At 39.8% G+C, this 12,960-nt stretch overlaps 1 protein-coding gene and 1 long non-coding RNA gene across 5 annotated transcripts in view; one reads left to right on the top strand and one right to left on the bottom strand.

The window, feature by feature from the left end:
• Positions 1–3,216: 3,216 nt before the first annotated feature.
• LOC113924063 lies at positions 3,217–4,426 on the bottom strand. The gene is made up of 3 exons (XR_003520522.2): positions 4,295–4,426; positions 3,641–4,175; positions 3,217–3,489 (listed from the first exon to the last, which is right to left on the bottom strand). It is a non-coding gene; the product is annotated as an uncharacterized LOC113924063 (long non-coding RNA).
• DDHD2 (DDHD domain containing 2) overlaps positions 3,856–12,960 on the top strand; it is a 29,125-nt gene continuing 20,020 nt past the window's right edge. The window contains exons 1-8 of one of the 4 annotated variants that reach the window (XM_027597336.2): positions 3,928–4,061; positions 4,328–4,430; positions 5,719–5,946; positions 6,902–7,092; positions 7,673–7,762; positions 8,303–8,423; positions 10,552–10,641; positions 12,228–12,363. In XM_027597336.2, coding sequence (XP_027453137.1) covers positions 5,727–5,946; positions 6,902–7,092; positions 7,673–7,762; positions 8,303–8,423; positions 10,552–10,641; positions 12,228–12,363 — 848 coding nt within the window. In that variant the 5' untranslated portion in view covers positions 3,928–4,061; positions 4,328–4,430; positions 5,719–5,726. Of the gene's footprint in view, positions 4,062–4,327; positions 4,431–5,718; positions 5,947–6,901; positions 7,093–7,672; positions 7,763–8,302; positions 8,424–10,551; positions 10,642–12,227; positions 12,364–12,960 lie in introns of all 4 variants that reach the window. The other 3 variants (XM_027597335.2, XM_027597337.2, XM_027597338.2) reach the window with 3 other exon arrangements.

The raw sequence follows: 12,960 nt of genomic DNA, 5'->3' as shown, positions 1-12,960 counted from the left end.
ATGCTTAGCTGTCCACCAGGGATTGGGGACTCCTGCCTCCAAAAACTATATATCCTTATGCCTAATGCCTTGATAGGCACTCAACACATACATTTTGAATACTGAAATATGGTTTATTTTGGAAAGAAATGGGAATTCAAAATCGATGCCTCACAATTTTTCCTACTTTGGATATGAAATCCAGTTGTTTTATGACCTTAGGCTCCTGCTTTTGCTTTTTGGGCAACTTACAGGCAATTAGCATTATCTTTAGTCTTAGAGCATGGAGTCAGCAAACTGCCTAGCACCAGAGACCAAATGTAACCCACTGCCTGCTTTTGTAAACAAAGTTTTGTTGGGGCACAGCCACACATCACTTTACCTATTGTCTCTGGCTGCTTTTGTGGTACAGTGGGAGACCTGATTAGTTGTGACAGAAAACTTATGGCCCAGAAAGCCTGAAACAGTTATCTGGCCCTTTACAGAAAAAGTTTGCTGCCCCCTCCACTAGAAGGAAAACGGTAATTTGTTTCAGATTTTGCCTTTTTAAGGTTTTTTTTTTCTTCTGGTAAAAGATCTGATGTACAACTGTTAACAACAGCCAGTGAAAATTAAGTGGGATTTTTTTTGAGCGATATACCATAAAATATTCTTTTTCTGAACCTACCTACCTACCTACTGAGCCTTTTTGGGAACCTAAAATTTATACTGCTTAGGGCAGTGTTTCTCAGAGATCTCAAGTAGGTCCCATACTATCTGCCTCTAAATCATCTGGAGTGCTTGTTTAAAATGCAGATTCCTGAATCCCACCAAAAACCTGAATGAGAATTTCTGGGGGGTATGCTTGGACCTCTGATAACTCCCTCTTTTGTAACTATCAATGTATCTGGCTCCTGTATCTGTTATGACACTCAAGATATATTTGTTTACCTGCTTGTCTCTTAAGACTGAACTCCTTCAGGGTAGGTATTGTGTTATTCATTACTTTTATATTCCAAGCTGCAGGGTGGGCACATTTAATTGCTGTAGTTCTCAAAGGGTAGTCCACGCATGCTGGGGTCCTTTCAGGGATCACAAGATCAAAACTATTAATACTAAGACATGATTTGCTTTTTTTTTGCTCTGTTTCTGACATTTGCACTGTTGATGCAAAAGCAATGGTGGGTAAAACTGTTGGCGCCTTAGCAAGAATTAAGGCAGTGGAAATAAATTGTACTGTCAGTCATTGTATTGTGCACTGCCATGCGTTCCTAATAAAAATAGTGCCCATTTCACTTAAGAATACTGTTCATGAAGTAAAAATTATTAATTTTATTAAATATTAACCCTCGCATTCACACCTTTTTCATATTCTGTGTGGCAAAATAGTATGCCTAAAACAGTTCTGCATCCTGAAGTATGCTGGTCTGTTGAGGAAAAAGCACTTAACAGGTGATTTGAATTGGTAACTGCACTAGCTTCTCTTGTTTTCATGGATCATTTTTACTTAAATGTACAACAGAGAACTAGGACTAGTCAGATTTAGCTATTTGACAGAGCCTCTCTTGAAAACAAAGTGAGCTTTTTACTTCAAGGAAAACAACTGACAGTATTTGTTGCCAATGATAAAATGTGACCCTTTAAGAAAAAAGCAGACTTTAGAGAACTTTTATTTACTAAGAGCTTGACAGCTTCCCAATACTTAAAGGCTCTTCCAATGAGACCGGTGGGAATTAAAAAAATATATATTGTATAATGAAATGTGTTAACATTTGGAAGACTGAATAGCACTGTGAACTGATATTTTCCAAATAACCAATGTTTGATGTCATAAATCATGTATAGGTAAAAGCCATTCAAAGTGCAAGATAGACCAATGGATTTTAATGTATCAGAGTACAAAATATTCACTGATATGTTTTCAGGTTCCATATTGCAACTAACCTTTAAGAAGCCACCATTTGTTGAATTTTATCTGAAGAGGCTGTTAAAATACTTCTTTCTCCAACTACATAGTTGAGGGAAGCTGAGTTTTCTTCATATACTTCAACCAAAACTAAAGTTGTAACAGTTTGAATGCAGAAGTAACTGAGAATCTAACAATTTTCTACTAAACCAGACATTAAAGAAATTTACAAAAATGTAAAGCAATGTCATTCTTTCCCCTGATTTTTTCATTTTGGAAAATAGTTATTTTCCGTTAAAAATTTATTTATAAGAAACGGGTTTTTAATGTTATTTTAAATGAATTAGTAAACATTTAAATTTGTTTTAATTTCTAGCAAACAGTAGTAGATATAACCTACATAAACAATACACTTTAGGGTCCTTAATTATAGTGTAAAGGGTTCCTGAGGCCAAAAAAGTTGAGAACAGCTGTTACGGATACAGAGATTTGGAGATAGAGGACCTAAATTCAAGGTCTGGTTTTGTCTTTAAGTAAGTTACTTAACGTGCAGGCTCTGAAGACAGACACTGTGTTTGCTATTTTGGGTCTATCACTTGCTGATAGTATGACTGGTTAAGTCATTTTACCTTTGCAAATAGAACTATAGTCTACTTCAAGTTGTGGTGAGGACTAAATGGGATTACACTTGCCTACCTAGAAGTAGTAAGAGCTCAGTAAATGCTAGCTCCTATTAGTCTATGATATTAGCTAGTCATCTGACAAGAGTCTAGAGAATGGGACAACTCTGGCATTCCTTACCCTCTCCCTGGGAAGCGGAAGCTTTTTAGGTGTTATGTAAGTTTCAGAACATATAAGTAAACTTGTGGATATTTGTGTGTGGCTGTTAACCTGTAAGAGAATTCATGTGTTATAAAAATTCTTTTTTCTCGGTTTCTGAAGAAATAACAAAACTGAAAAACTTCCCTGAATCCTTGCCCTATAAACTAGTTAGAAAATAGGCAAGCATCTTACTGAATACTCAAAGGAGCTGAGGTCTTCCAGAAAACTAAATACTCAGGAGAGCAGGGCAGGGCTATTAGCTTCATGACTGTGAGAAATTCATTTAAACTTTTCACCTCAATTATATCGTCGTGTTTGGACAAAAATATCTCGTTTCCAACCTCTCGTGCAGCTTTTAAATCTGGAGAAGCTCACCTCTACATTTTTTTACACGTATCTTTTTGGCAGCCTCGAAATCCTAAGAAATGTAAGGGGGAGGGGGGCAAAGCTCCAGAGATAAACTTTATTCTTTTTTTTTTTTTTAAAGATTTTATTTATTTGAGAGAGAGAGAGAATGAGAGGTCCGGGTCAGAGGGAGAAGCAGACTCCCCGTTGAGCAGGTAGTCCGATGTGGGACTCGATCCCGAGACTCCAGGATCATGACCTGAGCCGAAGGCAGTCACTTAACCAACTGAGCCACCCAGGCGCCCGAGATAAACTTTCTTCTTTGCAAGTGCCAATAGTATCCATTTTCCTCCACACCCAGAAGTGGAAGCTGCTGCTAGCTAGCGCCGTATCGTCCAATTGCTCACTAGCGGCGTGGCATCTGCGTCTCCCTCGGGTTCTCCGCATCTTTCCTGGCCCTTTAGTACAGTTAGAGTAGTACCAGGGTCAGCGCGCCTCTTTTCCCATCTAGTCTACCAAGTGAGGAGGCAGGGCTGGTTAATTCTGAAGAAGCTTTCTTTCACTGAAACTCAAAATGCTCCCTTACACCTGTCTTACCCCCAACCCTACCTTTCAAAGACCTCCAACCTCAGACGGAGATTCCGCACGCCGGCTCAGAGCGGAGGGCACGCCCCACGCACCGCCCGCACGCCCAGCGCTTCGGCTCCCTGCCCGCAGGAAGGAGCCACATCTCGCGCGATTCCTCCCACCTCTCGCGACACTTCCCGCCAGTCTCCTGCGGCCCTCCTTGCCCCACCCATCGCTTCCACGCCGCGGTCCTCGCTACCTCACCTTTGCTCTCAGTAGGCGGACCCGCTGCTCGCCCGCTGGGAGCGCAGTGGAGCCCAGTGTTGGGCACGAGCCCGGAGGGGCCGCAGGCTCCGCCCTGCTGCGCCCCGCCCCGCCTGCGCTCGGGGGAAAGGCCGCCGCGGGACATGTCGTGCCCCCCTCAGCGAGGGCAGGAGTGTGTGAGAGGCAGCGGGGCTGTCAGGTGAGTCCGTGATGGCGTGTTGGGGTGGGCGGCTGGGCGGAGGGAGCCCCGGCTGGGCTGCGGGTTGGAGGCACTGCGGGATGGGGATGCCGGGGGCGGAGGAGGACGCGATGCCTGAGGCAGAGAAGGGAGGTGTCGGGAGAACCACCCCGGGGTGGGGGGTGACCTCGGTCCGGGTGAAGCGGCCAGGCTTCCCTTTGTACGGACTGCGCTCTAAGGCACCGGGAAATTACCTTGTTCCATCGTGGCTCCGCTCCTCTCTGCAGGGCTGGAAGCGGGAGGATGCAAGTCCCCGAGCTCTGAGGTCCCAGATCTGGGCTGCAGGAGGCCCAGGGTCGTGGGGGAGAGGGACGCGCCAAGGTGGCGGAGGTAAATTGGTGCTAGGAAAAAGGATAAAGTGGCCGAAAGCCAGGCGAGCGTTCGCTCAGAGGAGGCCAGGTGTTTGCCATCCGGCTGCGCTCGGTGCTGAGATAACAATGCTCACTCCCCTCAGGTTGAGTACACTTCGGTGTGTGCAGTGTTCCTTGCCAAGTGGTCTGAGTGTTGGAGGGGCAGGACCATATAGGTCAGAGTCGTCTTTAAGAGAAGGAGGCTTTTGAGGTCACTTGTTACTTTTCTCCTGAGACCTGGATGGTGTGAGTGGGTGCGCGCGTGCGCACAGTGGCTCAAACTAGGGTTCGTGTTTTCAGAATTCGTTCCCTAGTCGCTAATTAAGTACACTTCAAGGATCAATAAAAGGTGACAGGTTCTTCGGGCGCCTGGGTAACTCAGGTCATGATACCAGGGTCCTGGGATCGAGCCCCGCATCGGGCTCCCTGCTCAGCGGGAAGCCTGCTTCTCCCTCTCCCACTCCCCTGCTTGTGTTCCCTCTCTCGCTGTGTCTCTCTCTGTGAAATAAATAAAACCTTAAAAAAAAAAGGTGACAGGTTCTTAAGTGAATAGTTTTACTTTCAATATTTTAAGGTTCCAATGATCACGTAAGTGTGTAATGATAGGGGCCTGGAACCTAAAATCTAGGTAAGACAGTTGGAGTAAATTTTTCGCCTTTAGCAATAGACTTAGATGGAAATTGGGGTAGGATGTTTTGTTGCAATCAAGTTTTTAACCATGTGTTTCTTCTGATTCTTCTTCTTCTGAAACTTTTTTTAAAGTTGTTTTATTATTTTTAAAATTGTATTTATTTGAGAGAGAGAGAGTGCGCGAGAGCAGGAGCAGGGGGAGGAGCAGAGGGAGAGGGAGAAGCAGACTCCCCGCAGAGCAGGGAGCCCGAAGCCATTCCAGGACCCTGAGATCATGACCTGAGCCTGAGCCAAAGGCAGATGCTTAACTGACAGAGCCACCCAGGCGCCCCTCTAGTTTGTCTGTTTAAAAGCCATGCAGTTTTCTGAAAGAATTGGGAAATTGGGAAATCAGTGTAAAGTGGTTGGTCTGACTATAAGAAGCATTCTGTTTAAAGCTTCCCCTCAAATCCAGCTGTTAATTTATACGTTATTTCTTGAGATTTTTTTTTCCAGAAATGGCACCTTAAAATGACCAGTTGTGTGTGTGTGTGTGTGTGTGTGTGAGAGAGAGAGAGAGAGAGAGAGAGAGAGAAATGTCACTGTTAATAGAAGAAAAATGATTTTTCCCGATAGTTTTCTTATATCTTGTCTTTTAGAGAGCGAAATGTCATCAGTGGAATCACACCAGCAACAATTGTCCCAGTCAGATCCATCCCCGTCACCAAACTCATGTAGTTCCTTTGAACTACTAGACATGGATGCTGGCAGTTTGTATGAGCCAGTTTCTCCTCATTGGTTTTATTGTAAAATAATAGATTCTAAGGAGACATGGATTCCTTTCAACTCTGAGGATTCACAGCAGCTAGAAGAGGCATATGGTTCTGGTAGGATGAAAATGATGACTTTTAATAGATTAAGACTATTTCTCTCAGTCTAATGTAATAGTTCTTATATTGAATGCTATTAAAAATATTAGATTTTTTTCTAGTTCTCTCTAGCATATTTTTTTGCAGTTCTCTCTTCTGTAGCATTTTTATATAGAAATAGAAGTTTTGCACTACTAACCAGTCAATTTATAATATTTAAGAATTTGGTCTGTATTTGAAAATAGTACTTATTGTAATTTCTGCGTAGTTATCTAATAATATTTCTTTTTTTTTAAAGATTTTATTTATTTGATAGAGAAAGAGAGAGAGCACATGAGAGGGTGGGGGGGGGGAGGGTCAAAGGGAGAAGCAGACTCCCTGATAAGCAGGGAGCCCGATGCGGAACTTGATCCCGGGACTCCAGGATCATGACCTGAGCTAAAGGCAATTGCTTAACCAACTGAGCCACCCAGACGCCCTTTAATAATATTTCTTATGTTCCAGCATATGTTTCAGTTTTTGTTTATGAAGAATGGGGGCATGTCACATTGCAAAAGAATGAATTCCTTAACTTGTCACTTGTTTTTTCTTCCTTTATGAAAGAAGAATGACACTGGTAACTGTTTTATCATCATGATGGTCATGGTTGTTAATTTACTTTTTGGCTCCTCAAGCAAAAAATTCAGAAAACCCTTATATACTTTTGTTTCTTTAATGGGACATGACTGTCTCTCAGAAAAAGAACAAAACAGTGTTCGGGTATTATCTTTTTCATGTATCATTAAAACCAAGAATGGTTTTGATGGCTTGGGAAGTAGTGAAAAAATGCAATTCCGTTTTGCTTAATGTTTAGCCAAGTAGAAAATGTTCATTCTTATGTCTCATAACACTATTTAGAGTATAACTCAGAATTGTATTTTGGGAGATTTATTTTTATATATGTACTTCTTTCCCCCTTTCCAATCCTTGATAGGAAAAGATTGTAATGGGAGAGTTGTCCCCACTGATGGGGGCAGATATGATGTGCATTTGGGGGAGAGGATGCGGTATGCTGTATACTGGGATGAGCTAGCATCGGAAGTGAGACGATGTACCTGGTTTTACAAGGGAGACAAAGATAATAAGTATGTTCCCTACTCAGAGAGCTTCAGCCAAGTATTAGAGGTATTTCTTTGACCCCTTTTCACTTATTTTCATTTTTTTCTTCTCTTATTTAATAATCTTTTCTTGTGACTTATTTTTGTGAAATTTCTAGAAAGAGTTTGGTTCTGTCTGGATCACATGTATAGCATTTCTTTTGCAAGTTAGTTTCAAGATAAAGTAGTTTTCTTTTCAGATTTTAAGTTACTATGTAAACTGTTACGCCTTTAAGTTAAAATTTTTTCCCTGAAGGTGATCATTGTTAATAATATTTAAATTATGACCACAGGATTGGTCTTTTCAGCCTTTTATTTTTCTGGCTCTGGAAACAGTCTGAAATTTGGTTTCTTTAAATTGGAGTAGACATTAATACTATTGAAAGAAGTATATCAAATGTGAACAGTGATTTTATCTAGTCTAGATGATAAAAGTAGGAGTGACTTACTGTTATCTGTTGTAATTTTAAAAGCATTTTCAAATATTTGATAAATTGGAGTCGGATATTCTTATGTAATTGTTTATGTAGCAGTATTCTTGTAAAAAAAAGTTAAGTTTTAATAGAAAAGCTATTAGAGAAATCTAAAGAAATGTGTTTTCTCTTAAGGAAACGTACAAGCTTGCTGTAACTCTGGATGAGTGGAAAAAGAAACTGGAGTCTCCCAACAGAGAAATTATTATATTACACAATCCAAAGGTAAAGCAAATTAAGCCTTTCATGTGGGATTAAAGGTTAATTGCATTCCTAAGGGGAACTTAATTGGTTTCTTTTTCATGGGGATTCTGTTTAGGGTACCCTTTGGAAATTTTTACATTGCATTCACAATTATGAAACTTGTAGCCACTGCCACTATTTTTTACCTCCTTCACCTTATACAAAAGAATTTGCTTAGAGAAAATTATGCCACTGTACATTAAGAATATCACTGACCCATTATGTGGGCATATTTTATATTTTACATGTGTAGGGTATTATTGAAAGATGTTAGCCTGATATTTTTTTTTTGGCTTTATTGAGGTATAATTGACAAAATCGTAAGGTATGTAACATGTACAACATTGGCCTACTGTATTTTCAGGGTTTTCATTTCAAGCCATCAGAGTTGCATATCAAAATTCCACTTGAGATCTGACTATATATTCTGTTTTGAAAGACATGTTCCTGTCCCTCAGAGTGTATAAATAGAGATGTCTATAATGTAGAATATATTTATTGCTCTCATCTTTTCTATTTAAGCTTATGGTGCATTACCAGCCAGTTGCAGGGTCTGATGAATGGGGTTCAACACCCACTGAACAGGGTCGACCAAGAACAGTGAAGAGAGGGGTTGAGAACATCTCTGTTGACATTCATTGTGGTAATGTTGTTTATTTTTTCTTCTGATGTACTTATTTATGACTTAAATTATGACCTTCTTCTATGGTTTTGGATTACCTCAAGGCTTAAAAATGATTTAGTCATATGGGCTTATGAGTTAAGATTAGCATCATTTCATCTACTAAGAATCTTTTTTTTTTATTGATTGATTTTAGAGAGAGCACGCAAGCGAGAGGGACAGAGGGAGAGGGAGAGAGATCTCAAGCAGACTCTGCGCTGAGTGTGGAGCTGGAGGTGGGGCTCCATCTCATGACCCTGAGATCACAACCTGAGCTGAAACTTAGTCGATTGCACCACCCAGGTGCCCCACTAAGAATCTTAATAGATATAAAAATCTGTTTTAAGGTTGCTAAGTATATATATTGTGGAATAGGTAAAATTTGGCAGTACTAATCAAGAAGTCACTTGGTACAAATGAACTGATGTAGTTCTAATTTTAAGAAGTGTGATTCCACCTGTTTGATTAAAAATTAATTTCTGGTAACTCCTGTTCTTGAAGATCGTGAACTAAGGAAAACTTCTTCAGTAGAACTTTGATGGTTATCCATTGCTATCTAGCTAGGGCCATTTATGGTTGGTTTTATAATATATTTAACTGGATTATAAAATTCCTTTTATCTCTGAGAGGAGATGGCTTGTCTTAGACTTACTATACTTACAAGTCTTAGACTTACTATAATTTAAAAAGATGAGTTTGGGGACACCTGGCTGGCTCAGTCAGAGGAGTATATGACTCTTGATCTCAGGGTTGTAAGTTCGAGCCCCATGTTGGGTGTAGAGATTACTTAAATAAAGAAAAACTTAAAAAAAATAAAAACTAAAAAGATGAGTTTAAAAATTTAGGGTTTATATACACACCATACATTATTGGTATAATTGATAAAAATGGAATATTAGATAAAAGTATCCTACCAATGTTATGTTGCCTGAATTTGATAACTGTGGTTATTTAAAACCTTTTTTTTTTAGATTTTATTTATTTGAGAGAGGGAATGAGATAGAGAGCATGAGAGGGGGGAGGGTCAGAGGGAGAAGCAGACTCCCCGCTGAGAGGGAGCCCGATGCGGGACTCAATCCTGGGACTCCAGGATCATGACCTGAGCCAAAGGCAGTTGCTTAACCAACTGAGCCACCCAGGCGCCAGATAACTGGTTATTTAAGAAAATATTCTTAGGAAATATGTATTAAAGTATTTAAAGGGTTAAGTATTTAAAGAGGTATGATGTGTACAGTCTGATAATATATGCAACCTGCTTCCAAATGGTTCAGAAAAATAAATGTGTATAAACACATACACATAGAGAATAATAAAGCCAATCTCAGGTTAAAGTTTTGAATCTATAAAAAGTATGTGGGAGTGTCTATACTATTCTTTCATGTTTTCTGTAAGATTGCAGTTATTTCAAAATAAAAAGTTTAAAGCCTTAAAAAATTTTTTTACAGATTTATGTCAAGATAAATTAGAAACACAGTAAAATCACTGTATTTTTACTAAGTAAAATATAGGACTGTTTTGTGTCCTTTAAATGATCTGCTTGGGGGCACTCGGGTGGCTCAGTCGTTAAGCGTCTGCCTTCGGCTCAGGTCATGATCCCAGAGTCCTGGGATCGAGCCCCGCATCGGGCTCCCTGCTCGGCCGGAAGCCTGCTTCTCCCTCCCCCACTCCCCCTGCTTGTGTTCCCTCTCTCGCTGTCTCTCTCTCTGTCAAATAAATAAATAAAATCTTTAAAATAAATAAATAAATGATCTGCTTAGGGAGTCTGAGTGGCTCAGTCGGTTAAGAGACTGACTTTTTTTTTTAAAGACCCGAGCAGAAGGCAGACGTTTAATGACTGAGCCACCCAGGTGCCCAAGGGACCGACTCTTGATTTTGGCTCAGGTCATGATCTCAGGGTTGTGGGATTGAGCCTCTGCTGAGTGTAGAGTCTGCTTGTCCCTCTCCCTCTGCCCTTCTCCCCACTTCTCAAATAAATAAATAAATTCTTAAAGAAAATGACCTTATATTTTAATTTACCATCTTTATAGCCTATTCTTTGTGAATATTTGACTATAAACAGAATATAAGACTAGTTATATGAAATAATTTTTCTTTTTAATTTCATTTACAGGAGAACCTTTACAAATAGATCACTTGGTTTTTGTAGTCCATGGGATTGGACCAGCTTGTGATCTCCGCTTTCGAAGCATTGTACAGTGTGGTAGGTTTGCAAAGCATGTAAGATTAAATCATTTAAGGGGAATATTAGTGCTCCTGTAAGCTGTTGTTTTTATTTAGTCTTTTGTCTTACCTGCATAATAAGATTTGGAGAGATAAAGACAGGTGGCAAGGTAGTAAAGCTTCTTAACTTAGACCTAAAGTACTAGTAAATTCCTTAGGCTAATAGTTTATACTCTTAACTAATAATTCTTGAATGAACAAGCCCTTAATCCTCATAAAATTGTTTTATGAATGTGATGTTCCTCTTTCTTTTTTTTTAATTCTTTTTTAAAAAATATTTTATTTATTCATGAGAGACAGAGGGAGAAAGAGAGGGAGAGAGAGAGAGAGAGAGAAGCAGAGGGAGAAGCAGGCTCCCAAGGAGCAGGGAGCCCGATGTGGGACTCGATCCAAGGACCCTGGGATCATGACCTGAGCCGAAGGCAGATGCTTAACCATCTGAGCCACCCAGGCGCCCTGATGGTCCTCTTTCTAACCATTCCAAATTTAAAGGGAACCAAAAAGATGATATCGTTTACTTTTTATTTTTTTAAAGATTTTATTTATTTATTTGACGGAGAGAGAGAGAGAGTGCGAGAGAGGGAACACAAGCAGGGGGAGTGGGAGAGGGAGAAGCAGGCTTCCCGCTGAGCAGGGAGCCCAGTGTGGGGCTCTATCCCAGGACCCTGGGATCATCATACTGACCTGAGCCGAAGGTAGACGCTTAATGACTGAGCCACCCAGGCGCCCCGATGATATAGTTTAAATGAATAACAGGGGGCGCCTGGGTGGCTCAGTCGTTGGGCATCTGCCTTCGGCTCAGGTCATGATCCCAGGGTCCTGGGATCGAGCCCCGCATCGGGCTCCCTGCTCGAGGGGAGGCCTGCCTCTCCCTCTCCCACTCCCGCTGCTTGTGTTCCTGCTCTTGCTATCTCTGTCTCTGTCAAATAAATAAAATCTTAAAAAAAAAAAAAATAACAGAACCAACAATCATTTTTGTAATTCATTAGTGTGGTAAAGCTCTTGATATTCTATTTAGAATATTTAGGTCATTAGTATAACTTGATTTTGAAAGGTAATGTCCTCTAAAACTTAATTGTACATATTTAGAGTATGTACCAACTTGGGAATCTTCTCCTAGTGGGTAATGCTTCTAAGCGTAAACCTTCTGGAAGGTTAAGAGACTGATGTAGTATGAATTTCAAATAGCAGTTGTTTTTTTTTTTTATAATATAAAATATTGGTTACTGGTTGTTTATAAGAACCAGAAAGTTAGTTAGGAATCTGTGAGGCCAACTGACACAGTCATGTAACTTTTTCCTTTTTTAAAAAATTGAAATCGTTCCCATGACACAGTTTTGAAGTTAGCTTCTCTTTAGAGAAAATGTTTTTTATAATAAAGTTCTGCGGTAAGGGAACAGCTTTTGTGCACTGATAATATTTCCTGAACACTACTGTTTGCTGTTTTTGACTCAAGTAAATATGTTTTCTAAGCCAATGGAGAGAGTATAATTACATTATCTATTGCATCCTTATTCTGTGAATTCATTGCTTCCCTGGTAATGCATAAGTTAATTTCTTTTCCAGTTAACGATTTTCGCAGTGTTTCCTTGAACCTGCTACAGACACATTTTAAGAAAGCCCAAGAAAATCAGCAGATTGGGAGGGTAGAATTTCTTCCAGTCAACTGGCATAGTCCTTTGCATTCTACTGGTGTGGATGTGTGAGTAATACCTTATGTCTTTGGTTGTTAACTAAGATTGTAATGCGTTTTCTGATCATTGATATGGTTGGGATGTTTGTGCTATAGCTGATTATATAAAAATTTGTTCAATGAGAAGTTTTTTATACTTCTATGTCTTTTCTTAGAGATACATTATTAAATGCTGACCAATCCCTTGGTTTAACTAGCCTGATTAGGAGTAAAGAACTGTGTGTATCTTCTAGTATGTTTTATTAGCTCAGTAGTATCTACATGCTAAAGCCAAACATTGCTTTCTTCCTATAGTGTATAAGCATTTCTGTCTTTAGATGTCAAAGCCAGCCTAACTCAGGATGTACAAAGTATTTTGTTGTTCCTTTTGTGATCATATTTAGATAATACTTGTCCATGTTGGGAAAAAAAAAGGAAATCCCCAAACATTAAATTATTAGCATTTATAACTAGAGGTATAATTCGTATAACTTTTAAGTGATGGCTTTCTTAAGTTACAAACCCAGTTTTGTTTGTAGGTTTTATGGTAATGTCAGAGAAGGTTGCCTTATGTTAAGGATATTTTGGAGAGCTATAGGCTCTCCAGAAAGAAGTGTGTTCATAATA

Source organism: Zalophus californianus, chromosome 2 (genome assembly GCF_009762305.2).
Source record: "Zalophus californianus isolate mZalCal1 chromosome 2, mZalCal1.pri.v2, whole genome shotgun sequence".
NCBI classification, from domain to species: Eukaryota; Metazoa; Chordata; class Mammalia; order Carnivora; family Otariidae; genus Zalophus; species Zalophus californianus.
The sequence above is the reverse complement of the archived record's forward strand: the minus strand, read 5'-3'. Positions and strand labels throughout refer to the sequence as shown.